Below are 27963 nucleotides of genomic sequence, written 5' to 3'. Positions count from 1 at the left end.
AATGTTACTTAGCTAAAGCTAAGATAGCGAGAAACCGTACTTTTCGGGTCCTTCCGTGATCTACATTCGTCCTTGTTCTCGGAGGACCTAGACTCTATGGTTAATGATGAAGAGGGGTCTCTATTCGTTCAGCGCTTGCGCAATACGAGGAGGTTCCGCATGCGCAGTCGGGTGACCGAAGCGCACGCTGAGGAGGATCGGCGGCCGGTGAGGGAGAAGCAAGTCTGGTCTCTGATTAAAGAAGGCGGCTCTGGTCTCCACTGCGGGAATCACACACATACCTCAGGTGACTAATCCCAAGCTCGGTTTCTCCAAGAACTCACTTTGGTTTGTGTCCAGTGACATGGGTGTTCGAGAGCGGGTAGGCCCCGGGCTAACACCTCCCTTTCCCGTCCCTGCGCGGGAAGTGGCTGGACAGCACCGCCGCCACCCGCGCTGTCGTGGGCCTCGTCGCCGGCTCCGTGTAGGTCATCCTGTGTTCCAGAGGCATCGTTGTTCCAGCAGAGGAATCTCGTGAAGGAAAGTGGGCCGAGTGGATTGTACAGCCTCTACAATATGCCGAAAGTGAGAATGCCTTGACGATGGGGCGGCCTCGGGAGAACGTCGTGACACCCTAACTCTTACCCCCAGCTCAGGACGCTGAGCAGTTTGCTTTTTCCAGGTCTGAGAATTCCATCTTTTCTTCCGCCCCAACAGTTCTACCGCAATTTTCCCCTGCTTCTCAGTGGAAACCAAACTGGACTCTTACCTGAGAAACGTGTGGGATGGGCACCGTGTTGGAAAGAGCGGGGTCCGAGTAGTTTTTCATCTGATAATTGAATGAGTCACCCTTTGAATCAAAACTAAATGAGACTTGAGTTTATTACTGTTACTATCAGTTTGTTTTATGTTGGCGACAATGAGAATAGAACTGTGTTAAGCATATGTTAGGTTAACTATGCTAAGCATAACAGAAAGCCTAAGATAAGGAAATATTTTCGGGTTAAATACACAGTCATCCCTGGGTCTCTTTATCCACAAAATTTAGGCTTTTAAAATTTTTATTAAGCAAAAGGCATGGTTTTTTCGAGAAAAAGTATAGCAGAGAAGTCTATATTTTCTCTCAATTGAGTTGTTATTCAAGGAAAAATCTCTGTGTCAGTAGTTTGGGGATGACTTATACCGAACTTTACTACCTATTCTCAGTTCATCTGGTGCCAAAAGAAGTAGTTGTCTCATGCACAGTAATGTTTGTAGCGATTTGGTGATAACTTTCTTTTTCAACTATAATGATGAAATAAAAGCTTTACTTATGTAGCACTCCTATACCAAGAACTACCATTCGGAGAGCATTCCTAATACGTGTTAGATCCAAATTAGAATTATCACGAGAGTTGTCCCCGTCACATGTATTTTGGAAAGGAATGTGAACTTCTATATCCATTATAGCAGTTTGACCATGCACTGTTTTGAGAAAGAAGTTCTACCTACCATTTGTCCTGCAAAATAACTGACTAGTCAGGGTATTTGAAATTAGCCCGGAGTTTGGTTGATATATTTTGAAAGGTGGCTGATACTTTTACATCAGAACACATAAGAGTATTATAATGTGTTGTGATATTGAGGTTCTGTGGGTTAAAGACATTCTGGATTTGATGTCGATTATCTTAAGAAAGTATTATAATTTAGTATTTCTGTTCCTCCTTTTCCTGTTCATTGCTTCACTGTGCTCCTTTCATAGTACTTCATATTGTAATCATTTGCTTGTTAGTTTGTTTCCCACTCTATACTTAACTTAGGTAAGAGTCTTTTTTTTTTTTTTTTTTTGAGACAGAGCCTCTGTTGCCCAGGCTGGAGTGTAGTGGCACGATCTCAGCTCACTGTAGCCTCTGCCCCTGGGTTCAAGGGATTCTCCTGCCTCAGCCACCATAGTAGTGGGATTACAGGTGCCTACCACCACACCCAGCTAATTTTTGTATTTTTAGTAGAAATGGGGTTTCACCATGTTGACCAGGCTGGCCTCAAACTCCTGGCCTCAAGTGATCCACCCACCTCAGCCTCCCAAAGTGCTGGGATTACAGGTGTGAGCCACCGCGCCTGGCCTGGTAAGAGTCTTTCTTGTTGACACTTCTTGAGGACCAAATAAAATAAGTCAGAATGCTGTGAAAAAGATAAAGAGATGAAGTCACCTAGTGTGACTTCGATATTGCCAAATGTTTTTTTAAGTAAAAAAAAATAATAATAAGTTATTAGCATTTCATTAGGCAGTATGTTGAAAGTTTATCAACCAATATGCAGGTTTTTGTGGTATGGATTCTTTTTGTACTTAACTTCCTGTCTTTGCTATGAATAACTTAACCATCAACAGTATTCCTTTACTTACCCTTTATGTTGCAAAGAGACTTGTGCCTCCTGAAGAAATAGTGTTCATAGTCATATCCCTTCAGGATTCTTTTACACGATTGCCCGTGTTTTTTAACCATCAGATTAAGCCTTGCTTCCCCTAAAAGCGTCACCTTTACTATTTGGAGAAACTTGGTAAGTAAATATGGTTTTCACCTGTTAAATGTCTTAAAACTGTTCCGTACATTTCTGTAACATAGTTTATTTTGATGCCCAATTTGAAACTTTTTAGCTCTCAAATTTGAGAACTTTACATGCACATATTCAACAACAGTTTCCCCACCACCCCCACCCCCAAAACTAAAAATAAAAATAAAAAAAAAAAAAAACCAGTCAGCTGTTTCTTGGTGGGTAGTTCTGGCCATTGAATGTCTACTTCTCTTTGTTTGCTAAATCCCTATTTTGTAGGGATTTTGTATTCCCTACAAAGAAAAACATCTCTGCTACTGTCATTAATATGCTGCTTTTTGTTGTTAAACCAATGAGTACTAATAGTTTGCACTTATTGGTGTCACATACTCTAGCACTGAATATATATATATATATTCATGTTGCTTTTAAAGTAAAATGTTTCTAATTGTAATATGTTTATGAATAGTTTTGAGAAAATATAGTCTTACTGATAAAAGGACAGACTCTGGGCCGGGTGCGGTAGCTCAAGCCTGTAATCCCAGCACTTTGGGGGGCCGAGACAGGCGGATCACGAGGTCAGGAAGTCGAGACCATCCTGGCTAACACGGCGAAACCCCGTCTCTGCTAAAAATACAAAAAACTAGCCGGGCGTGGTGGCGGGTGCCTGTAGTCCCAGCTACTCCAGAGGCTGAGACAAGAGAATGGCATAAACCCGAGAGGCAGAGCTTTCAGTGAGCTGAGATCAGGCCACTGCACTCCAGCCTGGGCGACAGAGCCAGACTCCGTATCAAAGAGGACAGACTCTGGATCCAAACTTCCTGGATTCAAATCCTGACTCATCACTTGTTAGCAGTATGTGAAAGAACAAGTAACTTAACCTGTGCTTCACTTTTTTAATCTAGAAAATGGGGAGAACTAGGGAGAAAGTTGTACCACAAGGAGATAGGCAGTGACCAGATCATATAGGATTCTGTAGGTAGTGAAAAGATATATAAGTCAGTAGGAAGCCACTGGGAAGATATAGGCAGGTGCCAATTAATAAGTTATTAAATTAATTTTCACAAAGTTTTCTTAGGCCTTTAAGTTATGTTACTACTTAAGTTTTGAGCAGTGACAACAGTGAAGGTTAACAGAAAAACATGAAAATCATCAGCCATGATTAGTTTGAGAGCTTCCTTTTTAAATGTGCTTCTACCCAGATTATGATTTCAGGCTTGTGGATCATAGAAGGAGTAGTGCTGAAAGTAGGTTGGGTGGATCAAAGGGAATAATTGTAAATATCTTTAATGCTTGGAGGTTAAGAGAAACTTTAACTTTGTAGTAATGGAGATTAAAGCTATTCTCAAGATTAAGTATACCTATTCAATAAAAGAAAGGAATATTTGGGAGTATTGGGGATAAGAGAAGCTAGACATTGTGAATTCAAGGAAAAAAAATTATGAGAGGAGGATGCATTTTAGTTTATTTTGTGATTAAGATTTTTTTAGTTTTTGTTGCTTTGACATGTGACACTAATTTGGGCTATAATAAATGACAATATATCATATGGTATATTGGTTAGGATTTAGGTAGAAAATCTTTCCTTTATATAGTGAGTGGTAGCATATACAATGTTTGCTAACTTCAGCGAAGAGTAGCTTTAGTTTTCTGATTAGTTATAATAGTGATGCTTCCCATGATTTGATATGCCTTAAAGTAGTATTTTACTCTTGAGGTATTCCTTTAATCCTTAGGTCTTGGAGTACTTTATAGATGGTCATTATTTTTTATGATTCCTCTGAAACTAATGGCAGAGAATCACCCAAGCATTACAAAAATGTTGAGCAAAGTAAAAATTAAAGCTTGGTTCCTGAACATTATCTGTTTTCTGGTACCACTTAAGTTTCAAAGGATGAGAAGACTAAGACTAATAACTATTTTTTTCTTCATCTTTTCTTTCAGTGGCAAGATGTGGAAATTGATTTTTTTTTATTTTCATCTTAACTGAACACTTATTTAATTCTTTTGTTTAAATTGCAGAATGCCGGGTCTAAGTTGTAGATTTTATCAACACAAATTTCCTGAGGTGGAAGATGTAGTGATGGTGAATGTCAGATCCATTGCTGAAATGGGGGCTTATGTCAGCTTGCTGGAATACAACAACATTGAAGGCATGATTCTTCTTAGTGAATTATCCAGAAGGCGTATCCGTTCTATCAACAAACTCATCCGAATTGGCAGGAATGAGTGTGTGGTTGTCATTAGGGTGGACAAAGAAAAAGGTAAGTGAGAAAAATATCTGTAATATAAATTTCAGATTTAAAATGGTTTAAAAATACATTTTTTGTAAATTGCATGCTGCAGCTTAGGGAAAAAAAGCTCTTTTTATACTTAAACCTCTTACATACAAAGTGGTTAGAAAACCATGCCAATTAGCTATTTAAACAAGATCTCTTAAGTTAATAGTAGTTTAGTTAGTACATCCTAGGATTTTATGGATCAAATAACTTGAATTTTATTTCTAGTGTTTATCAGGATTTTGGTAATTGAATCATGGTAACCAACCTTAAAGAGAGTACTAGTTCATTTACATTGGTAGATCTGAATATGTTGGATGCCTTTTTTCTTGATTTAAAGCTAAAGTAGTAATGAGATCTTTGGGTAAGCATGAAAATGGGGCAGATGGGTTTTACGAATCTTTTATTTAAGCCTTGAAAAAGCAATATACTATGTGTGTATATACACACCTGAAATCTAACATTGTATATCTTACTGGTAATTAGAATGTTTGTGTCTACCAAATCCTGTGGTATCTTTCAGACAGTTTTGGATGACTATCCATTTTTTACTTATTGGATTCCTTTTCTGGACCCCATGTAAATCATCACCTTTGTGAATACTGTTTTTTAAAACATGGTATACAATACCATTAAGTAGGTTTTAATTTCAGCCATCTTACTATAATTTGTTAGGTGTTAGTTTTAGGTCATTAGTTACTATCATGTCTGAAGGGCTGCATATCAGTCACCTTGATTCAACTTATCCTTCTGAATCTCCTCAGCCGTCTAGTTTACTGATACTTTCTCACTTCTGCAAGTGATTAATTCTATACATACTGACATTTTTTTTTTATTATTATTATAGCCTTAGATGATACATAGATTTTGAGGTTATCTTATGCCTTAGGTAGTGACTGCTACTTAGCACATGGATTGTTTTAAATGTTTTGCTGTGACTTAGCTATAGCCCCACCCAAAATTATTAAACTACTTTGAGACTATTTGTTAAACTTACGTAAGTCTTCACATCACTGTCCTAGTAGTACGTAAAATAGTGTCTAATCTTGTACTTCGGTTTGTTTTGTTTTTTTTTTTTAAGAGTTGGGATCTTGCTCTGTCACCCAGGCTGCAGTGTAGTGGTGTGATCATAGGTCGCTGCAGCCTTGAACTCTGTTCAAGTGTTCCTCAAGCAGTCCTCCCAAGTAGCTGGAACTATATGCATGTGCCACCCTGCCCAGCTAACTTTCTTTGTAGAGATGGGGTCTCACTATGTTGCCCAGGCTAGTCTTGAACTGGGCTCAAGTGATCCTCCTGCCTCGGCCTCACAAAGTACTGGGATTACAGGTGTGAGCCACTGTGCTCAGCCTTCTTTTTCTATTGTATGAAATATATACAAAAGGAGGAATCAAATATGTTTTTAGTTGCAATCAGAAAAAATATGGAATGGCATACTTGCTTACATACAGTAGATACATGTAAAGCTATTTCCATAGCATTTGTTTGTATGGCATTAACTAAAACCAGGAAATGACCAAAATGGGGACTGGTTAAATAAATCAGTACAAATGCATGCAATGCAATTTTATGCAGAATGAGATCTGAATATTCTGTATTCTGATATGGAAGATCTCTACGATAGGATGAGGAAAAGAGCAAAGTGCAAAACAGCCTATAGAGAGAATTCATTTTACTAGAGAATTAGGTCCTGCTAGATAAGCCTTTCGACGTAAATGCCATAAACCCTGAACAAGTATGAAAAATAACTACCTAAAGACAATGAGAAGCAGCCAAAAGCAGGCCAAACTTGAAAATTTGAAGGTGAGTCGACACTTACAAGAAAGGATATGTTGGCCGGGCATGGTGGGTCAAGCCTGTAATCCCAGCACTTTGGGAGGCTGAGACGGGCGGATCACAAGGACAGGAGATCGAGACCATCCTGGCTAACATGGTGAAACCCCATCTCTACTAAAAATACAAAAAAACTAGCCGGGCGCGGTGGCGGGCACCTGTAGTCCCAGCTACTCGGGAGGCTGAGGCAGGAGAATGGCGTAAACCCGGGAGGCGGAACTTGCAGTGAGCTGAGATCCGGCCTGGGCGACAGAGCGAGACTCCGTCTCAAAAAAAAAAAAAAAGGATATGTTTTCTGTTTTACACCTTTTTTTTTTTTTGACCTAAGTACATGTTGAAGACAGCTTCAAGCTGGGCATTTAAGGTTCTGGCGGAAAACTTATGGTCTTATTGGCTTTAGAACTGGAGGCGAGAGTTCTTGACAACCATAGTAGATGGAAACTGGTGGTGGTAGTGGTGAGGGTTAGAGAAAGGAGGCAGGCACAAGGGGAGAGCCCCTAAGTCTGTGTATAAATTCTTCCCAAATCTCTGGTTTATCCCCGAACTACTGAAACACAGGGTGAACTCCAAGTAGCCTAATAAGGAAAAAATCTGAACAGATTTCAGTTGCTTACCATCTGGGGAGACAGAGCTTATAGTTTTGAGTTCAGATGCTGACTGCCTGCTAAAACAAAAAATCTGTATTCTTTTTTTTTGAGGGGGGAGAAGGGTAGGGGATGGAGTCGCGCTGTGTCGCCAGACTAGAGTGCGGTGGTGCGATCTCAGCTCACCGCAACCTCCGACTCCCTGGTTCAAGTGATTCTCCTGCCTTAGCCTCCGGAGTTGCTGGGATTACAGGCACGCACCAGCATGCGCAGTTAATTTTTGTGTTTTTGGTAGAGATGGGGTTTTACCATGTTGGCCAGGATGGTCTTGATCTCCTGACCTTGTGTTCCACCTGCCTTGACCTCCCAAAGTGCTGAGATTACAGGCATGAGCCACCACACCCAGCCAAAATCTATTCTGAAGAGGAACATACAGGAATCCAGAGTCTTTGCCACAGGTCCAGGATACAATGCAAAATTGCTAACTATACAAATAAATAGGAAAATATGACTCATACAGAAGAGAAAAGCAACCAATGGAGACTGACCCAGAGATGATCCAGGGGTTGGGACTACTAGACATGGATTTTAAGGCAGACATTATAAATTGCTTAAGCACATTAAGGAAATATGCTTGTAAAGAATGAACAAGGCCGGGCACGGTGACTCACGCCTATAATCCCAGCACTGTGGGAGGCCCAGGCGGGCGGATCACGAGGTCAGAAGATCAAGACCATCCTGGCTAACACGGTGAAACCCCGTCTCTACTAAAAATACAAAAAATTAGCCAGGCGTGGTGGCGGGCGCCTGTAGTCCCGGCTACTTGGAGAATGGCAGGAACCCGGGAGGCGGAGCTTACGGTGAGCCGATATCGCGCCACTGCACTCCAGCCTGGGCAACAGAGTGAGACTCTGTCTCAAAAAAGAAAGAATGTACAAAGTGAAATCTCAGAGAAACTAGAAACTTCCACAGAGAACCACAGCCAAGTGTCACTTAATGACACGAATACATTCTGAGATAACGTATCATTAGGCAGTTTTGTTGTGCAAGCTTCATAGAGTCTACTTAAACCTAGATGTGTAGCCTACTACACACCTAGGCTATATGGTATAGCCTATTGCTCCTAAGCTACAAACCTGTACAGCCTGTTACTGTATTGAATACTGTTGGCAGTTGACAAAAAGGTGTTTGTGTATCTAAACACAGAATACACAAAGGGTACAGTAAAAATACAGTAGAAAAGATAAAAAAATAGTATACCTATGTAGGGCACATACCATGAATGGAGTTTGCAGGACTGAAAGTTGCTCTGGGTGAGTTAGTGAGTAAATGATGAGCAGGTGTGAAGGCCTAGGACATTACACTACTGTAAACTTTAGAAACACTGTACACTTAAGTAACACTAAATTTATAAAAACTAAATGCGCTACATCACTAGGCAATAGGAATTTTGCAACTCCATTATAGTCTTATGGAACCACCATTGTATATGCAGTTCAGTGTTCAACAAAATATCATTATGCAGTGCATGACTAAATATAAATTCTAAGGGCAGGCACGGTGGCTCATGCCTGTAATCCCAGCACAGTACTTTGGGAGGCCAAGGCGGGTGGATCACTTGAGATCAAGAGTTCAAGACCAGCCTGGCCGACATGGCAAAAACCCATCTCTATCAAAAGTAAAAAAATTAGCCGGGTGTGGTGGCATGCACCTGTAATCCCAGCTACCTGGGAGTGTGAGGCAGGAGAATCGCTTGAACCTGGGAGGTGGAGGTTGCAGTGAGCTGAGATTGCGCCATTGCACTCCCGCTTGGGCAACAGAGTGAGACTCTTGTCTCAAAAAAAAAAAAAAAAATATATATATATATATATATATATATGTATGTATATGAAATGAAAGAGGAGAGAGAACAGAAAATGGATTTGAAGAAATAATGGCTAACAGTTTCCCTTATTTGTTGGAGAAAAACACAAATTTACAAATTGAAGAAGCTCCACAACTCTTAAGCATGATAAATGTTATTAAGATCATATCCAGGTACATCAGACTATTAATACTGAAGAAAAAAGGTGAAGAGAAAAATCTTGAAAGTAGCCCAAGGAAAAGGATGTATTACCTACAGAAGAACAGTGATACAAATTACTATGGTGTTCATACTAGAAATAATGGAAGCCAGAGCATTGAATGATATCTTTAAAGCACTCAAACCAGAATTGTGTATCTAAAGGTAATATTCAACAATGAAGGTCAAAATGAAGACATTTTTAGGTAAATAGAAACTAAAGACGTGGCCGGGCATGGTGGCTTGCACCTGTAATCCCAGCACTTTGGGAGGCCAAGGTGGGCATGTTACCTGAACTCACAAATTCAAGACCAGCTGGGGCAGTAGCAAAACCTCGTCTCTACAGGAAATACAAAAATTAGCTGGGCGTGGTGGTGCGCCCTGTAGTCCCAGCTACTCGGGATGCTGAGGTAGGAGGATGGTTTGAGTCCAGGAGGCGGAGGCTGCAGTGAGCCAAGATCATGCCACTGCACTCCAGCCTGGGCGATAGAACCAGACCTTGTCTCAAAAAAAAAAAAAAAGAAAAAAAAGAGAGAGGTAAAGGAAGTTCTTTAAACTGAAGAGATGTGATGACCTGACATGGAAAATACATAGATAAATGTAAAAGACTATTTTTGCCCTTCTTAGTTTCTTTAAAAATACATTCAACTGTTTGTCTTATTTGTGCCCGTGGGATTGTAATCTACAGAGGTGACTGAGTGATGACACAGGCCAATGTCCTTGAAAACTTTTACTACTTATATTGCCTGAGAGAAGGGGGCCTAATATGCCATGCAGGGCCACATGGGGAAGCACCAGTTTTAGTCAGGAGTCACAAGGAACTAGGGGGAAAAGTAGGTCAGAGCTTTTATTGGAGTTTCTGCAGGAAAAGCAAAGCAGAGCAGCTTAAACGACTTGCATTTGGCTAGTTTGAATGCTTTTGGCAGGCCTTGGGGCATAAGGACTGCCCTGCTTGTCTAATACCTTGCCCTTGACTTACAACAGGGAGAATTTTGACTTGGTGTGTGAGTTTATGGGCTCCAGATTGGCTGCTCTGCATAAGAAAGGCATGCTCCCAAGCAAGCCCTTTGCTGACTCCTCCCCACCTGATGGAGGGGCAGTCTCTCCACAAATATCAGAGCCTCAAGGATACAGAAAATAAGAAAATATTTAGTTACTCCTAATAACAAATATATAGTTAATACAGTTGGCTCTGTGATTAATGGATGCCAAAGAGTTAAGTATAGAAGCTAAGAAAACAGAATACTGTTTAAAGCAGACTTAGTACACTTGACAACTTAATCACAAAGGCCAGGAGGTGTGGGGTAAATAGATCTATATGATTCTTAATGATTCTTACATTTTATGTGCAGTAGTAAAATTAACTCTAAAAAGTTAAGTATGTGTATTGTAAATTCTAGAATAACCATTAAATAAGCCAGTTGCAGTGGTCTGTGCTTGTAGTCACAGCTGTTTGGGAGGCTGAGGTGGGAGAGTCACTTGAGACCAGTTGTTCAAGACCAGCCCAGGCAACATAGTGAAACTCTCTCTCTAGATATAAGTAAGTAAAATACAAAGATAGACTATTGTAAAAGCCAAAGATATATTAAAATGGAATTCTAGAAAACATTAACCTAAAAGAAAACTCAAAAGAACAAAACAAAAACCAGAAAGAACAAATAGAAAACAAATATCTAAAATGTAGGTATTCAGTTATTCAGTTATTGATATAACTGAATTCATTTATATCAGTAATTAAATGTAAATCAAGTAAATATTCCAGCTAAAACGCAGAGATTGTTAGGATGAATTAAAAAGCAAGACTCAATGATAATGCTGTCTACAAGAGACATACTTGGTTGAAAATAAATGGATATAAAAAGATATGCTATGCAGACAATACCTTAAGGAGACTGTCTCAATATTAGATAAAGTAGATTTAAAGACACAGTATTTTCAGATTTAAACAGGGATATTTTGTAATGATAAAGGGTCAATGTGTTAGAAGGAAAACAACAGTCATCACTGTGCATGTGCCTAATAGTAGAGTTCAAAATGTAAAGCAGAAATTGAAAGAATTCAAGAGAGAAATAGAAAAATCTATAATCATAGTTGGAAGTTTGAACGAGCTCTGAACAATTGATGAAACAATTAGACAGATCACCAAAGACTTTGACTTGTTTGATACTTAGAACACTGCACCCAGAAAAGGCAAAATACACATTATTTTCAAGTGTGCATGACATTCACCAAGATAGACAGTAAGGTGAGCTATAATATTAATACAACTCTAAATAAATTTCAAAGGGTTGGAATACAAATATGTTCTGTAATCACGCTGGAACTAATTTTGAAATCAGTGTCATTATATATTGGGAGAGAAAAGTTTGTAATATTAAATAAGCCCTTCCAAATAATTCATATATTAAAGCCTTAGGGGAAAATTTATAGCTTTAATTACTTATATTAGAAAAGAATAAAGATCTAAATCAGTTACCTAGACTTTCATTTTAGAAGATAAAAGAAGGGAAAGGTAAACTCTTAAGTAGAATAAAAGAAATAATAAGTATAAGATAATCAGTGAAATAGAGTATCAGAAAATCAGAGAACAGTAACAAAGTTAAAAACTTGCTTTTTGTTTTTTTAAAAAAGAGCAAAATTGATAAACCCCTAGTTAGGCTGATGAAGAAAAGGAAAGAGAACACAAATTACCAATCTCTGGAATGAGAACAGAGTTGTCACTGCAGATGCTGCAGTCATTAAAAGGCTGATAAGGGAATATCATTACCAATTTTATGCCAATCATCTCAACCAACAAATTAGGTGAAATTAATGAATTCCTTGCAAAATTTTACTTACTGAAACTGACACAATTTAAAATAGAAATTTCGAGTGTCCTATATGTCAGAGAAATTGAATTTATTGTAAAAAAACCTTTTCATCAAGAAAACTCGGTCCTGACCAGGCACAGTAGTTCATGTCTATAATTCCAACACTTTGGGAGGTTGAGGTGGGCAGATTGCTTGAGCCCAGGAGTTCAAGACCAGCCTGGAAACATGACAAAACCTTGTCTCTACAGAAAATAGAAAAATTACCCAGGCATGGTGTTGTGCACCTGTAGGTCAGTCCCAGAGAAGCTGAGGTTGAAGGATTGCTTCAGCCCAGGAGAACAAGTCTGCAGTAAGCCAAGATCACGCCACTACACTCCAACCTGGGTGACTAAGACCCTGTCTCAAAAAAAGAAAACTGTAGACCAGATGGTTAAATTGATGAGTTGTATCAGACATTTAAGGCAGAAATAATGAGTCATAATACAATTTCAGAAAGTTAAGGAGGTAGGCCAGGCACGGTGGCTCACACTTGTAATCCCAGCAATTTCGGATGCTGAGACAGGAGGATCGCTTGAGGTCAGGAGTTCAAGACCAGCCTGGCAATATAGGGAGACCCCATCTCTATAAAAATTTTTAAAAATTAGCTGGGTGTGGTGGTGTGTACCTGTAATGTAGTTCCAACTACTTGGGAGGCTGAGGTGGAAGGACGGCTTGAGCCCAGGAGTTTGAGGCTGTAGTGAGCTGTGATCATACTGTTGTACTACAGCCTGAGCAACAGAGCAAGCCTGTGTCTCCCACAAAAAAAAGAAAAAATTGAGAAGGTGGGAACACTTCCAAAATACAGTCAGTACAGTCATATAGTGCTTAATGACAAGGATACATTCTGAAAAATGTCTCATCATGCAATTATCATAGAGTGTGCTGCTTACATAGACCTTGATAGTATAGCCCATACACACATGGGTTGTTTAGTATAGTCTATTATTCCTAGGTTATAAACCTGTACAGTATGTTACTGTACTGATTAGGTAGTTGTAACACAATGGTAAATATTTGTGTACCTAAACACAGAAAAGGTACAGTAAAAATACAGTATTATAATCTTACAGTACTACTGTTATATATGCAGTCCATTGTTTACTGAAATGTTATGCAGTGCATGACTAATTTTATGAGGCCATCATAACCCTGATAAGAAAACCCGACAAAGACATGTTTTTGTGAAAAAGCAAATTACTGACCAAATATGTGATTAGCATAGATAAAACAATTAATAAAATATGTTTTTCAAATCCAACAATGTTTAAAAAGGATAATAAAGCATGACCAAGTGGAGTATATGGAATGCCGGTTTGGTTTAACAGTCATAACTTTACGTTGGCTGGGCATGGTGGCTCAGGCCTGTAATCTCAGCACTTTGGGAGGCCTAGGTGGGAGGATCACTGGAGCCCAGGAGTTCGAGACTAGCCTGGGCAACATAGCAGGACCCCACCTCTTTTGTTGTTGTTTCTCACTTCTTTTTATTTAAAAAAAAATTTTTTTAAGTTTATATGTGCTTTTATATGATCAGTTAATTAACAGAAGTACAAAGGCAGCTGATCAAAGAAAAAAATTATCTTTTTAACAAATGGTGCTGGGACTACTGGATGTCCATAGGCAAAAAAGAAACTCAATTCAAACACCTCACCTTATACAAAAGTTACCTTAAAATGAATCATAGATGTAAATGTAAACTTCTAAATACCTCTAGAAGAAAACATAGGAATCTTTCTGACCTTGGATTAGGCAAAGATTTCTTAGATAGCATACTAAAAGTGTTATCCATGAAAGGAAAAATTGATCAATTGAACCTTATCAAAATTAAGAACTTATGTTCTTTAAAGACACTATAAAGAGAATAAAAAGACAAACCAGCATATTTTAAAAACTCTTGACAACCTAAAAGAAATCCTGTATATAGGCTGGGAGCAGTGGCTCACGCCTGTTATCCCAGCACTTTGGGAGGCCGAGGTGGGCAGATCATGAGGTCAGGAGATCAAGACCATCCTGGCCAACATGGTGAAACCCCATCTCTACTAAAATCAAAATATTAGCGGACATGGTGGTGCATGCCTGCAGTCCCAGCTACTCAGGAGGCTGAGGCAGGGGAATCACTTGAACCCAGGAGGCAGAGTTTGCAATGAGCCGAGGTTGCGCCACTGCACTCCAGTCTGGCAACAGAGTGAGACTCCATCTCAAAAAAAGAAAACCAAAAACAAAACCTGTATCTAAACCATCAGTTTTTAAAGGAGCAAAAGTTTTGAATAGATACTTTGCCAAAGAAGATAATTGGATAGCAAATATGCACATGAAAAGATATTGAACATCATTAGTCATTAGGAAAATGCAAATTAAAACCACAGTGAGATGCCACTGCACAGTCAATAGACTGACCTTTTAAAAATCAGTTGAGAGACATGGAGCAGTTCTAACTGCTCCACATTGCTTATGGGAATGCAGAGTGCCGCGTTCACTTTGGGAAAGTTTGGCAGTTAAAATTAACATGCACTTAATGTATAACGCAGCTGTGCCATTTCTAGGAAAATTTATTTTCACAAAGAAACTTGTATCCAGTTTTTAGTGGCTTCAGGGGTGATGGAACTTGATTTTGGTGGTGGTTAAATGACTATTCTTTTTTTTAAAAACAAAGAACTTAACACTAAAAGTGGTGTATGTACACTATATGTAAGTCATACCATTTTTAATGAAACTGCTCAGAATCTGAAATAAAATCAGTGTATATGAACAGAATATAGGAGGAAAACTATCAGCATTTTAATAGATGTGAAAGAGCATTTGACAAAATTTGTCACCAATTCATAATAAAAAGTCAGCAAACAAAAACTAAAAGAGAATTTCCTAATCTGATAAAAGAGTGTCTAGAAAAACGCCACAGACTTATGTCCTCCAGTATTGAAAAAGAAGACATTCACTGTCACGCTGTTACTCAGCATTGTACTGGAAGTCATTGCCAGGCGCAGGTTTGTAGGTTTCAGCCGTTTTTTGGCTACTTGACCTTGAGAAGTTACTTAACCTCTCGTGGGTTTTAGTTTCTTCAGGTTAAAAAGAGGTGGGGCTGTGGGAAATAGGATGATAATCTACCATGCAGGATTGTCGTGAGGGTTCAAGGAGATGTTTAAGCACCTAACATATATAAGCACCAACAAGTAACGTAGTTACTTGTATATGATAGTAATACAGTAGATTAGTTTTAATTTGTTCAGTGTGTGAGTGTGTGTGGAGGGTTGTGTGTGTGTATCTTCTGTGAGGATAGCCTCTTTCTTTAAACTAAATGAACATCTTAGTGAATTCCTATTCTGGAGAAGGAAAAGGAAGAAATAGGGGAAAGATAGGCATTTTGACTAGCTTTCATTTGGATAATTGAAAATTATTAGTTCTCTCCAGTAAGGTAATGGAGAATATATAATTACCTGATAATAAAAATTTATTTCTGAAAACAATTCAGAATATCTCGTCTTGTACAGACTGAGTATCCCTTATACCCAAATCCAAAATGCTCCAAAATCTGAAACTTTTTGAGCATCAACATGACACTCAAAGGAAATGTTCATTGGAGCATTTCAGATTTTGGATTTTCAGATTCAGGATGCTCTGACTAGTAATACATTGCATATATTCCAAAATCTGGAATCCAAAACACTTTTGGTCCCAAGCATTTCTGATGAGGGATACTCAGCCTTGTAATACTTATGCAGTATTTTGTTGATATGATTTTAGTAGGAAATAATTGTAAGTATGCCAATCAAACACTTAATTTGGTCTTCAAAGCTGGTTACAATAGTGCAGTGGCACCTGGACAGAGATAAGTTTTTCAAAATTTTTTTGTACAGGATATATTGATTTGTCAAAAAGAAGAGTTTCTCCAGAGGAAGCAATCAAATGTGAAGACAAATTCACAAAATCGAAAACTGTAAGTTGATCTTTGAGTCAAATTAGTCCACTATCTGTGAGTTTAATAAATAATTTGAAATCTTAATTTCAAAAGAGTATGACTACGGTGTTTTGTTTTGGTTTTTTATCTCATACTGCTGCTACCTTAAAGTATTGCTTATGATCTAATATTCTCAAATCAATACTAGAAGTGTTTTGAAGCCATTTAGGTTAAATTAACTGTGGGTGACTTCAACTGGTTTAACTTGTTTCCAATTGGAATGCCTTATAAAATACGGGGTTTTTTTGTTTGTTTAAATAGAAATGAGGTCTTGCTATTTTGTCCAGGTTGGTCTCATACCCTGAGCTTCAAGTGATCCTTGAGCCTCAGCCCCGCAAAGTGCTGGGATTACAGAAGTGAGCTAATGCGCTTGGCCAAAATACAGTTCTTGATTTTCAACCCTGTTCTGGGATAAGGGTAACAGAGATAGCCAGCTGTTATATGTTAAAAATGAACAGGGGTTTATAAAATGTCTGTGAATCCAGGAAAGCAAGGCAGAGGCCTGTTACTAGTTTTGGGTTTTTTTCCCCTCCACTAGTTTATTAGGATTATTTTTTACTTTTTTTCTTATTTTTGCTGTTACTTCCTACTTGTCATCCACAGTAAGCACCAGCAAAGCAAAGATAGCCGTTTAATTTCTTCACATTTCTTCTGTCAATATTTCTCTTTTCTCAGGCCCTGTTTAAGTTATCCTTCATCCTCTACATCCTCAGTTCTGTGTGTGTGTGTGTGACAAAGTCTCGCCCAGACTGGAGTGCAGTGGCGCAATCTCAGCTTACTGCAACCACCTCCTCCTGGGCTCAAGCGATCCCCTCGCCTCTGCCTCCCAGAATGTTTGAGATTACAGGCGTAAGCCAGTGTGCCCAGCCTATCCTCAGTTCTTAGTGGTACTGTTTGTATTGCTTCTGTTTTCTTTGCCCTTCTCTGGTGTCTGTTCTTTTCTGCTATGAGTGTTTCTGTCCTCAAGATAAAATATCAAAAAAAAAAAAAAAGTTTCAATGAAGAGATTTTAAAAAATCTTGCTTAATCCCAGTAAGAGAGAAAATGAAGGTCTAAAAGCCATCAGTTACCCAAATCATTTCCTTTGTTTTAATGATGTATTTACAGTTATGCAGTGTGGTTTACACATTTGAAAACACTGTCAGTAAAATCTCTTCTTAATAAACTCTAGGACCTTACCACTTAGAATGTAGTCTCTGAACTAAGAGCATTGGCATCACATATTTTTTAGAAATACAGATTCTCAGGTCCCACTAACTTTTGAAAAGCACTTTTCTGGGAAAATTCCATATTTTTTTGTCTCCTTAGGATATTATTAAAATGAGTGTGTTAATAGATCTTATCGAGATGTTAAAATGGAAGACTTATTCAATGTCAGTATCTTTTCTCACTCAATTTTTATGTGTAACTATGATGAAGACCTTTTTAATACTTTTTCTCTGCACCCTATGTTAATTTTAGGAGGTAAGAAAAAGTTTGGCAGGTGGGTAAGATTACAGCAAAAAAAAAAAAAGAGCTTTTAATCCTGATTCTGTCCTCGTGAAGTAATAACAACAACTTGTATTTGTATAATAGTTTTCCATTTATAGTGTGTGGTTTCTGTATATTTGATCTATGTGAGCACTCTCTGTAGTAAGGAGAGATACTAGTATCTTCTTTTTCCAGAGGAGGAAACAAGTTCAGAGATACTGTGTTATTGTCAAGACTTGATCCAGGTCTTAGGACCCTAAATTGTATACTGTCTCTACTTTTTATACCCATTTAAAGTGAATATTTCCCTATGGAGAAAGAACTTATATGGAGATCTTTTGTTGTTAAGGAATTATTGTAGTAAAATTATGTTATTTATTAAAATGTAAAAATATTTATTTTTTATAGATCCCTTATCTTTGAATTATTAAGCTTTTCATTTTATTTCTAGGTTTATAGCATTCTTCGTCATGTTGCTGAGGTGTTAGAATACACCAAGGATGAGCAGCTGGAGAGCCTATTCCAGAGGACTGCCTGGGTCTTTGATGACAAGTACAAGAGACCTGGATATGGTGCCTATGATGCATTTAAGCATGCAGTCTCGTAAGAATGCCTTCTTGACTCTCCTTCTACCTTGCTATCACAACTCTTAACCTGATATTTAACAGCACAGCATCCATGTATAAAGTACTTGCCAATTTTAGATTAAAATATTTTATGTTGGCCAATAAATGGGCCAATCCTATATGGTCAAGTCTGTGTAGTTTTATGTATCATAGTTATGTAGATTCATAAACTATATGGTTTATCTCAAAAATTTTCCTTTCCTGGTTATTGTCCTAAGTGGCTATAGGACTAAAGAGCATGTGTCACCAAAAACTATAACCTCTTGTTTGCTCTACCTCTTTTGACTCTCCTTTGACTTTCAGCCCACACCACTTGACCCAGTCTTCCGTGTAGCCTTAGCCTGGGCCTTACTATCACCAGGATTTGCTCTGCCACTAAAATCTTTAATTCCCACTTTCTGTTCTTTTGCCCCAGCCTCCTATTCATCTAGCTCTCAGTTGGTCCTATTATTTGTCATCTTAATTCTGTATGTTAGGCTCTGATTCCAAACCTTTTTTCTCCCTGTCTTTTCACCATTTCCTGCCTTCTCTTTCTTATCCAACATAGGCACACCATGATCCATCATTTCAACGACTTTCTTGCCATTATTATGAGCTTTTGCCCTGTTTTTCCTTCTGATACATCCAGCCTTGGATCGATGTTCCGGCCTTCTCTGTACTTGTAGAGTGCTGCTAGGAAAAATCACAGTCTTGCAGGTTGGTCCACTGCATATTCATGGTCTCCAGCCTCAGCTATTCCACATTCTCTCTGCTCCTGGTCAGTTCTTCTATAGTGGCTATTTTAGAGCTTTTCCATGTTCTTCCACGGAAAACCACTCTATCCCTGTTCCCTGCCTCTTGGCTGGTATGCTCACTACCTGTTTTATTTTATAAAGAAAATAGAAACCATTGCACAAGAACTACTTTTCCACTATCTCAACAAACTTACATATCTCTGTCCCACCTGTCATTTCTTCCTATGCTGCTGTCACTGGAATTTGTGTCCTTGCTCTCAAACTAATCTTGCCACCTGTGCCCAGCCATTGCTCAGAGATCTCTATCAGTCACTTTTTCTCTTGGGTCACCTTTCCCTTTATTGGTTTTGCTCCATCAGCATAAAAATATCTCTGGTTTCTTCCATTTATACTATAAAACACACTTCTCAACTTTTCCTGTACTTTCTGTTGGAGCAAACACTGCGTCCTCTGCTTTTAACAGCCACACTTGGCTGTGCGTGGTGGCTCATGCCTGTAATCCCAGCACTATGGAGGCTGAGGTGGGAGGATTGCTTGAGGCCAGGAGTTGGAGACCATCCTGGGCAGCATAGCAAGACCGCCATCTCTAAAAAAAAAAAAATTAAAAGTAGCCAGGTGTAGTAGCATGTGCCTGTAGTCCCAGCAACTTGGGAGGCTGAGGCAGGAGGATCACTTGAGTCCAGTGATTTGAGGTTTCTGTGAGCTGTGATTTATGATTGCACCACTGCACTCTAGCCTGGATGACAGAGTGAGACCTTGTCTCTTTTAAAAAAAAAAAAAAAAAAAAAAAAGCCAGACTCTCAGTTCTCTACACTTGCTGTCTCTTTACCTCCCACTCCTTCCTAAACGTTAAGGGGTAGAGGGGAGAAAAAAAGAGAATAAGTAGGACCCAGGACCGTTAAGAGTCCCCCAGCAAGCCAACTCATCTGGGGTTCCAAATCCCTTCAAGTTTATTCTCATGTGACTTTTTATTTATTTATTTATTTATTTATTTTTTTGGTATATCACGTGGTAGAAAAGGTGGAAATAGTAATAATAACTAACATTTATATAATTCTAACAACGTATGGTATAAATGCTATTATTATCCTTTTCTTACAGTTGAAGAAATTGAAGCTGAGATTAAGTAATTTGTTCGAGGTCACACAGCTAACAAATCATAGAGCCAGGCAGTATTCAAACGCATGCATTCTGGCTCCAGCAGAGTTTGCACTATTAGCTATTAAACACAACTTTATATTTCTGTCCTGCAGTCCTCAGTACATTTCTTAATTTCTCTCAACTGTCATCATCTGGCCTCTTTAGTTACCTCTTTAACTTCTAGCTCCAGCAACCCCTTGTTACCACTAAGCCTTGGCATGTGTTACTCCCTTTTCCTTAGCACTCTTTTCTTCATTCATGTAGGGACTGTCCAGATTTAACTAATGCTAGTTCTTTGCATTTTTTTTTAATTACATAAAATTTCTCACATAGTTGGAAACAATGTTTTACCTTTCCAGACTTACTTTCCTCACTTATCAGTGATAACCACTATTCTGAAATTATTATGTGTCAATATCATTTGTTTTTATTGTTTTACTACATATATGTGTCTGTAATCGTTATTTAAAATGTAACCTATTGTATCTTTTTGTAGCTTGCATTTTTACATATAAGGCTGTTACTAAGCAGGATTCCCCCACATTGATAGGTGTATACTTGATCCATATTAATCTCTGTATAGTATTTCATTGTGAGAATATTCTTTATCTGTTTCTATTAGAGTTGTTTAGGTAATTTTCCCTTTTGTCCCATTTGTCGAACAGGGCTGTGATGAATACCGTATGTGTCTCTATATGTAGTTGTTTCAGAGTTTCTAATATATATGCCTAGGAGTGGAATTGTTGGGTCATAAGATTGATTATATATCTTTAAACTGACTTGGTTTCACCAAATTATTCTTCAAATTGATTCTACAATTTATATTCCCTCTAGCATTTGTATAAGTATTCCTATTTCCCCTCATCCTTGCCACAATTTCGTATATATCTGATTTTTTTTTCTCCTTTTTCTAATCTAATGAATTCACAGTAGTATCTTCTGATTTGCTTACTCCTGATTGTTGGAGAGGTCAACAGTTTTTCATGTTTATTGACCATTTGTATTTCTTCTATGAAACATCTGTTCACCTCATTTGCCCATTTTCTGTTTGTCATCTTGTTTCATAGACATTTATGTTGGTTTGTCTTCTTGTTACTTTGTTAGCTGAGTAAAAGTTCCCTCTACCCAAATTCTCTTGCCTTTTATTCCTAACAAGACCCCTTGCTTATTAAGCCTGAAGCTTCCTCATGCTATTCCTTTTTTACATGACGTAACTTTCTTTTTTTCATTTTAATAGAGATAGAGGTCTTGCTATGTTGCCTAGACTGGTCTGTGAACTCCTGGTCTCTGTGATCCTCCTGCCTCAGCCTCCCAAAGTGCTGGGATTACAGGCATGAGCCACTGGTGCCCAGCCTTGTGTATCATAACGTTTTTACAATAGTTCTACCTTACTTTTTACAGTGCTACTCCTCTTTTAGTCTTATTTCATATTTTCATCTGTTCACTCATTCAACAAACATGCCAGTTAATAAGACCCTGGTCCCTGTCCTGTGGCACTTAGGAAGGTCAGATGAAATGCTACTTTTTGCATGAAGCCCTTCCTGACCTCATTAACTGGAAGTAATACCTTCCTCTCCTGATGCCCACAGATGTACTGTTACATTTAAAAATTTTTCCATGTTTTTTTTTCTATTCAAGCTAGATAATAAACTCCTTGAGGCAGGGACAGCTAATTGCATGGAAGTAATCAATTATAGTAGAATATTAGATGTGTTAGGCATTAAATTGCTTGTTCTAGTCAGATCACTAAAATGTTGATTTCACTAATAACCATTTGGGGTATAAGTGCAAAGCTAAGATTTGAATTGTAGTTGTGACACTACAGCCTGTGCTTAACTATTGTATGCATTGTTCCATGGTGTTTGGTTTCACATTTATCAGTAATATAACCTTGACCTTTTGTTATTTATTTATGTTTTTGACCAGAGACCCATCTATTTTGGATAGTTTAGATTTGAATGAAGATGAACGGGAAGTACTCATTAATAATATTAATAGGCGCTTAACCCCACAGGCTGTCAAAATTCGAGCAGGTAAATAATTTTCTAAATGATTTTTACAATATTTTGCATGCATCAAAAAAGCTATTAAATAATGAGACTTACCAAAGTATATGTTGCTACATCAACATCTATAAATTTTTCTAAATGTTTGTTTTTTATAACAGAAGCTTAAGAAATTATTTTGGCTTCTGAATCATAAAATTTATATATTGACACAAGTAGAAACAGTCTTGTGAGTTCAGCCCTTTTTTTAACAAGAGAGGTTTGATTGTTTTGTTTTAGTACATACTTTAAAATATTCCAAATGTTTACAAAGATGGGACATACCATGCAGAATTTTCTCCCAACTAGCCTTTTCCACCCTGTGTATCATAGGTACCCTTCCATTGTAGAACATAGGAATCTTTCTCATTCTTTCTTATGCTAGGTAATGTTTCATAGAACAGGTAAACCTTAACATAAACCAGTCCCCTCTTGATGAACATGTAGGTTGTGCCAGTTTTCTCACATTACAAGAAAAAAGCTACAAATTAGCACCCTTATATTATACATACGTACCCATTTACACAAATGTTCTTCAAGACAGATTCCTAAAAGTAGAATTTCTGAGTCAAAGGGTAATACAATTTCTGAACCGTTTTAGATAAATTGCAGTTACTGTTAACATTCCATCTTTACCACACTCCTCCTTACCTCCATTTTATAAATAAGGAACTGCAGTATAGAGAGGTTGGATTCAGGGTATTTGAATACTAGTATATCTGCCACATGTTTGATTTCCTTTAAACTTTTAAGTATTTTTTGCATTTTTTGGTATCAACTTTTGAACTTTTGTAATTGTAGATATTGAAGTGGCTTGTTATGGTTATGAAGGCATTGATGCTGTAAAAGAAGCCCTAAGAGCAGGTTTGAATTGTTCTACAGAAAACATGCCCATTAAGGTGAGTTGTCAGTTGTCTCCCTCCCGACTGAAATGCCCACCTAAACCAAATAGGATCTTTGATCTTTGTTTCGATTTTTTTTTTAATCACGTTTCATAACAAAAGTGGGTTTTTTTGCTCTTAAAATTGAGCAGTGGTTCTTGGTAATATTTCTAGATATTTGTGATTTATGTTTAGGCTTTTTTGGTTTCTACTGTTACTATCACAGTGGATGGAGATTCCTATTGGTAGAAAGCCAGAGATGCCAAACCTCCTTTACAATAAAGAGTTGCTGTGCCCAAAATACTGATAGTACTGTAAAAAAGAGTAACACTTTCTTCTATCTGTACACATACAAATTTTATGAGGTTTGATCAGAATCTTTCATTAGTGATAAAATTAACTGGATGACTGTAACTCAGAATCTCGTAGAAGGATTCTTTCATCAGTTTAATTCAGAGACAAATTATCCATTATACTGATGATAACTGCAGTTAATTTAGCCACCAAATGTAACCCAGAGATGATAATTCTTTGTATTCAGTATTGCAGTGGACTGTTTATACTGCATTAGATCCCTGTATTGATTTGCTTTTGCTACATTAACAAATCACCCCAAAACATAATTGCCAATTCTGTAGGACCCTAAATTTCTGTCCTGTAGAATTGGCAATTACATTTTGGGGTGATTTGTTAACACAGCAGATTAATAAAATCTCAAGCATCCTAATAGTTGTGGGTTCTATAGGTACATTCATAATTGAATTTCTGTCTTTCTCTTTTAGATTAATCTAATAGCTCCTCCTCGGTATGTAATGACTACGACAACCCTGGAGAGAACAGAAGGCCTTTCTGTCCTCAGTCAAGCTATGGCTGTTATCAAAGAAAAGATTGAGGAAAAGAGGGGTGTGTTCAATGTTCAAATGGAGGTGAGATCAATAGATTCATTTTTAATAATGACTCAGGAGGTTTCTAAAAGGAGTTCTTGTAGGTAAATAAGAGCTGTCAGCCTTGGAATGTCATATTGTAGGATGGTCATTCAGGCCTTTGATCACTAATGGTGTTAGGGGTCACCCCCCACCCCCAGCCAGGAGGAAGGGAATAAACAATATAAATGAGAAGTTTTTTTATTGTTTGAATTTGGATGTGGCGTATCTAAAATTTGATCTCACAATTGGGGAAAAAAAAGTTGTCTCCTGTCTTTTCCTTGTCCAACAAGAAAGAAACGTGTGTGTGTGTGTTATATAATGGTTCCTTCTATGGAAAGGACTAGTAAGCTAGTAAGTAGTAGTTTGAGCCTGGAAGATGGTTTTTTTTTAACAGGACATCTATCTATTTGTGGTCTTGAAAGATACAGCCACTGGGGTTATTTCATGTTTTCAGTTTTAGCTTATAAAAATGAGAGAAAATAATTTTCCATTTTAATACATACATCCTTTTTCTATACTATTCTCATAAGTTTCACCTATTATTTATGTAATGGAATTTATTAGTAACGTCACTCAAAAGTAAACATATTATGATAGAGTTGTTAGAAAAGTGTTAGAGAAAACATTAGGCAGTAATAGTATTGAAATTAAATTTGTATAGTATTTTCTACTTCAGTTTGAAATTATAATACTCTGCTTCCACAGCCCAAAGTGGTCACAGATACAGATGAGACTGAACTTGCGAGGCAGATGGAGAGGCTTGAAAGAGAAAATGCCGAAGTGGATGGAGATGATGATGCAGAAGAAATGGAAGCCAAAGCTGAAGATTAACTTTGTGGAAAACAGAGTCCAATTTAAGGAACACAGAGCAGCCCTTCCTGGCTGTAAATCCTAGACTTGAAAGTTTTCCAGTATTGAAAACTTCAAAGCTGAATATTTTTTATTTCTAAGTATTTAAATGTTCTAACAGATCGGAACATGAAATGCCCTCCTAAATGTCAGCTGTTGTCACACAGTAGCTCCAACACTTCGAGCATTTTTAAGGGAGTGGCCTCATTTCACTAGAGACAAATCTTTAACAATAGTTCTAAAATTGGGCTTGTGATTTCCATTTCTGATGTCTCCAGATTGGCACCCCTTTCTAGTTCAATGCCTCACGAGATTTACCAGGGGCATCCAAAGCAAACAATCCCAATCTTTCTATATAAAATGTATTCAAACAAACATCAAATAAATTTCTGGGATATTTAACTATAGGCTTCTTCCTTCTTGTCACCAGTTAAAAGCATTTTGAATACTAAGACCCTAATTCTTTTATCCTTATTTTAGTCTTGACGTGGGACTGTAGGAGCAGGTGAATAAAGGATCTCTATAACAGATCCTTTCAAAAGAAGAGTTTAGAGAAAATAAATTTAACCACAGTGCAAGTTGACCCTTAGCGGGACAAAGCCTTAAAATGCAATGGAAGAATTAAATTGGTTCTGTGCCTTTTATCTATTCAAGATTGATGACAACTTGTGTGAGAGAATTTATCACACCAAGTCCTTATTGGTATAATAAGCTACTTGCCTTGAGTTTATAATTTAGGGTGGTAAAGTATGTTTTTAAAATTTAAAAAGCAGCTGCGTTTTTTAGTTGGAGTATCATCACCCAATTTTTGATTTTTATTCGTGATATCTACTAGGTGCCACCTAGAGCTCCAGTTCTTTATAACAAAACAGGGATCTGTTTGAACACTTACTGTTGTTGGTTTTTTTGGTTTTTTTTTTTTACATGTTTCCATTTCTGTCTTCAAGAACTAATTTGTACATAATAAGTTTCATAGGTAACACATTATTTGAAGTTACAGCTACATTTAGTCGGGTGTGGAAAATCTTGAGTTGCTTTGGTCTGCTTGTCTTCATAAATTTATTCTGTTACGATACTTGAGGTACCAGTTGTATTTAATTTTATTCATTATCCCTAGATAGCTATTAAGATACTTAGATTAGACCTAACCCACCATAGTCAATCCAAGACTAGACTACTCAATATTAAAGGGTCTGGAAAATAGAAGAGTGTGTTGGGCAGATAGTTTGTACCATTTATGAAGGTTTGCTCCTTTGTTAAATTTAGCAGCCTGTACTAGCTTTTGAAATCCAAAAGTTTTAACTTCCAATGGCTGGTTTCTGAGAGAGTGCCATGATTGCTAGCCAGCATTCCACATTGGGAATATGTAGAGGAGAACCTGGATGTACTTAAGAGTGGCACATAATTTTCACTTCTGTCTGTTGAGGCATCAAAAAAACAAGTTTAGAAAGCTGGCAACATGAAGAATGCATTCAAAATATAACAGGTGCTCCTTTGTTGTACACAGAGGAATTTTTTTTTTTTTAAATTTTTTACTGAAATTTGTTTTACTTCAAAAGCCATAACTTGAAAAATACTGGTGGCATCGATGGTGATTTTTATCCCACGTGGGCCTTTTGCTCAGTTCCATGACAATTTTGTAAATTGACCCTAGCCAGAGAATAGATCAGTATTTCACTGATACCATGAGGAAAAGAACAAACAAAACTTAAAGCGTGCATACACCTTGCTAACCTAAAAGCAGGGACAAGATAAATATGAGGACAAGTTATACACCCAGTTCTGAATAACTTGAAGAACAGGCTTGGCAAAGAAGTAAGTTTATCCAAATCTTGACTTTCTGCCAGGCACGGTGGCTCATGCCTGTAACCCCGGCACTTAAGGGGCCAAGGCAGGAGGGTCACTTGAGGCCGGTGAGCTGTGATCACTCCAGTGCACTCCAGCCTGGGTGACAGATCAAGACACTGTCTCAAAAAAAAAAAAAGCCAAAAGTCTTGAATCTCCCATCAAAGCCTTTTCATTAAAAATATGATTTCATCTACTCCCCACTGTACCTTTCATTGATGTCAAGTGGCTATCAATTAATATAGCTGAAAATTAGTGATAGTTTGGGTCTCATTTATGCATAAATTAATTGAGAATGAGTAATGGCCAGGAGGAAATACGAATATTCAAACCAGTTTTTATTCTTTCTTTTTTTTTTTTTTTTTTTTTTTGGGCAAATGGTGTTATATTGCCCAGGCAGGTCTCGAAATCCTGGGCTCAAGCTGTCCTCCTGCCTCTGCCTCTATAAGAGTATGAGCCACCATACCCCACCCAAACCATTTTTCATATCAGTTATAGCAAAACAAGACAAGCCAGTTCTTAAGTGAATAATGTTCAAAGATAGATCCATAGAGACATGCTAAGCACTACATCATGGTAAGCAGAACAGTTATTACTCAGCTGCCATACTCCAGCCATTCTACTTTTACACCAAGAACAAAATGCCTGGAGATTTTTTTAAAAATACAAATGCCAGTACCTTGCGGAGACTTGTTCACTGATTTGCCCCAACCCCAAGGTAATGGTCATCTACTTTGCAACCTATGGAGATCCTGATAGCTCCCATACAAAGTGAGGCACACGTGCCAATTTGGAGGCAGGAAGCCATCAAACTAAATGTAGTTTAATTCAGATAAACACCTATCGATATTCAAAAGGCAAAACAAAAAAACTAATTCCAAGGGCATTAGACCTTGGTGAAATGCCAAATGGAAAATGGTGCTTTAAAAGGTAGTCTCTTACCATATAAGGAATAAGTAAAACATTAGCTTGGGATTTCTCATTATTCAGGTCAATGTTTTAGACACGATTAACAAGAGACAGTTCGAACTATTTAAGAGGACAAATTTTTACTTAAGCACTTTGAAGTATCCACTCCCCTTAAATGTAAGTTATGTATTTTATCTGTTGATTAAGGGGAGGTCCAAGCATTTGTACTTGGCAAGAATGCTGGCAATAGCTTGTGCCAGATTACTGTATAAACTTGAAAGGAATAAAAATGTTCTTAAAAAGTATTGTATGATACAGACTTTTCACTACAGATTAACCTCCCAACCGGTGAAGTTTCTTGGTACCTATTTGTCTCAGCTTATGTTCATTTTAAAACCAAAATTTAATGTCTTGATATAAACCTTCCCCGTTTACATCTTTTTCTGTCCTTCAGAGCACTCTTACTCTGCA

At 37.7% G+C, this 27963-nt stretch overlaps 1 protein-coding gene across 2 annotated transcripts; it reads left to right on the top strand.

Moving 5' to 3' along the window:
- The first annotated feature begins 148 nt into the window (after positions 1 to 148).
- Positions 149 to 27797, top strand: EIF2S1 (eukaryotic translation initiation factor 2 subunit alpha). 2 transcript variants are annotated; one of them, XM_003901945.5, is made up of 8 exons: positions 149 to 286; positions 4534 to 4775; positions 15967 to 16046; positions 17989 to 18140; positions 21964 to 22070; positions 22884 to 22981; positions 23746 to 23889; positions 24595 to 27797. In XM_003901945.5, exons 2-8 carry the CDS (start codon positions 4535 to 4537, stop codon positions 24718 to 24720), a joined length of 948 nt encoding a protein of 315 aa, XP_003901994.1. In that variant the 5' UTR covers positions 149 to 286; position 4534; the 3' UTR covers positions 24721 to 27797. The 2 variants fall into 2 exon arrangements, with proteins under 2 accessions (XP_003901994.1, XP_021797583.1); XM_021941891.2 differs by lacking the exon at positions 149 to 286 and adding an exon at positions 2032 to 2517.
- The last annotated feature ends 166 nt before the right edge of the window (positions 27798 to 27963 follow it).

The sequence above is a fragment of the Papio anubis genome, chromosome 7 (assembly GCF_008728515.1).
Source record: "Papio anubis isolate 15944 chromosome 7, Panubis1.0, whole genome shotgun sequence".
Classification (NCBI taxonomy): Eukaryota; Metazoa; Chordata; class Mammalia; order Primates; family Cercopithecidae; genus Papio; species Papio anubis.
This window is presented reverse-complemented; position numbering and strand designations above follow the sequence as displayed.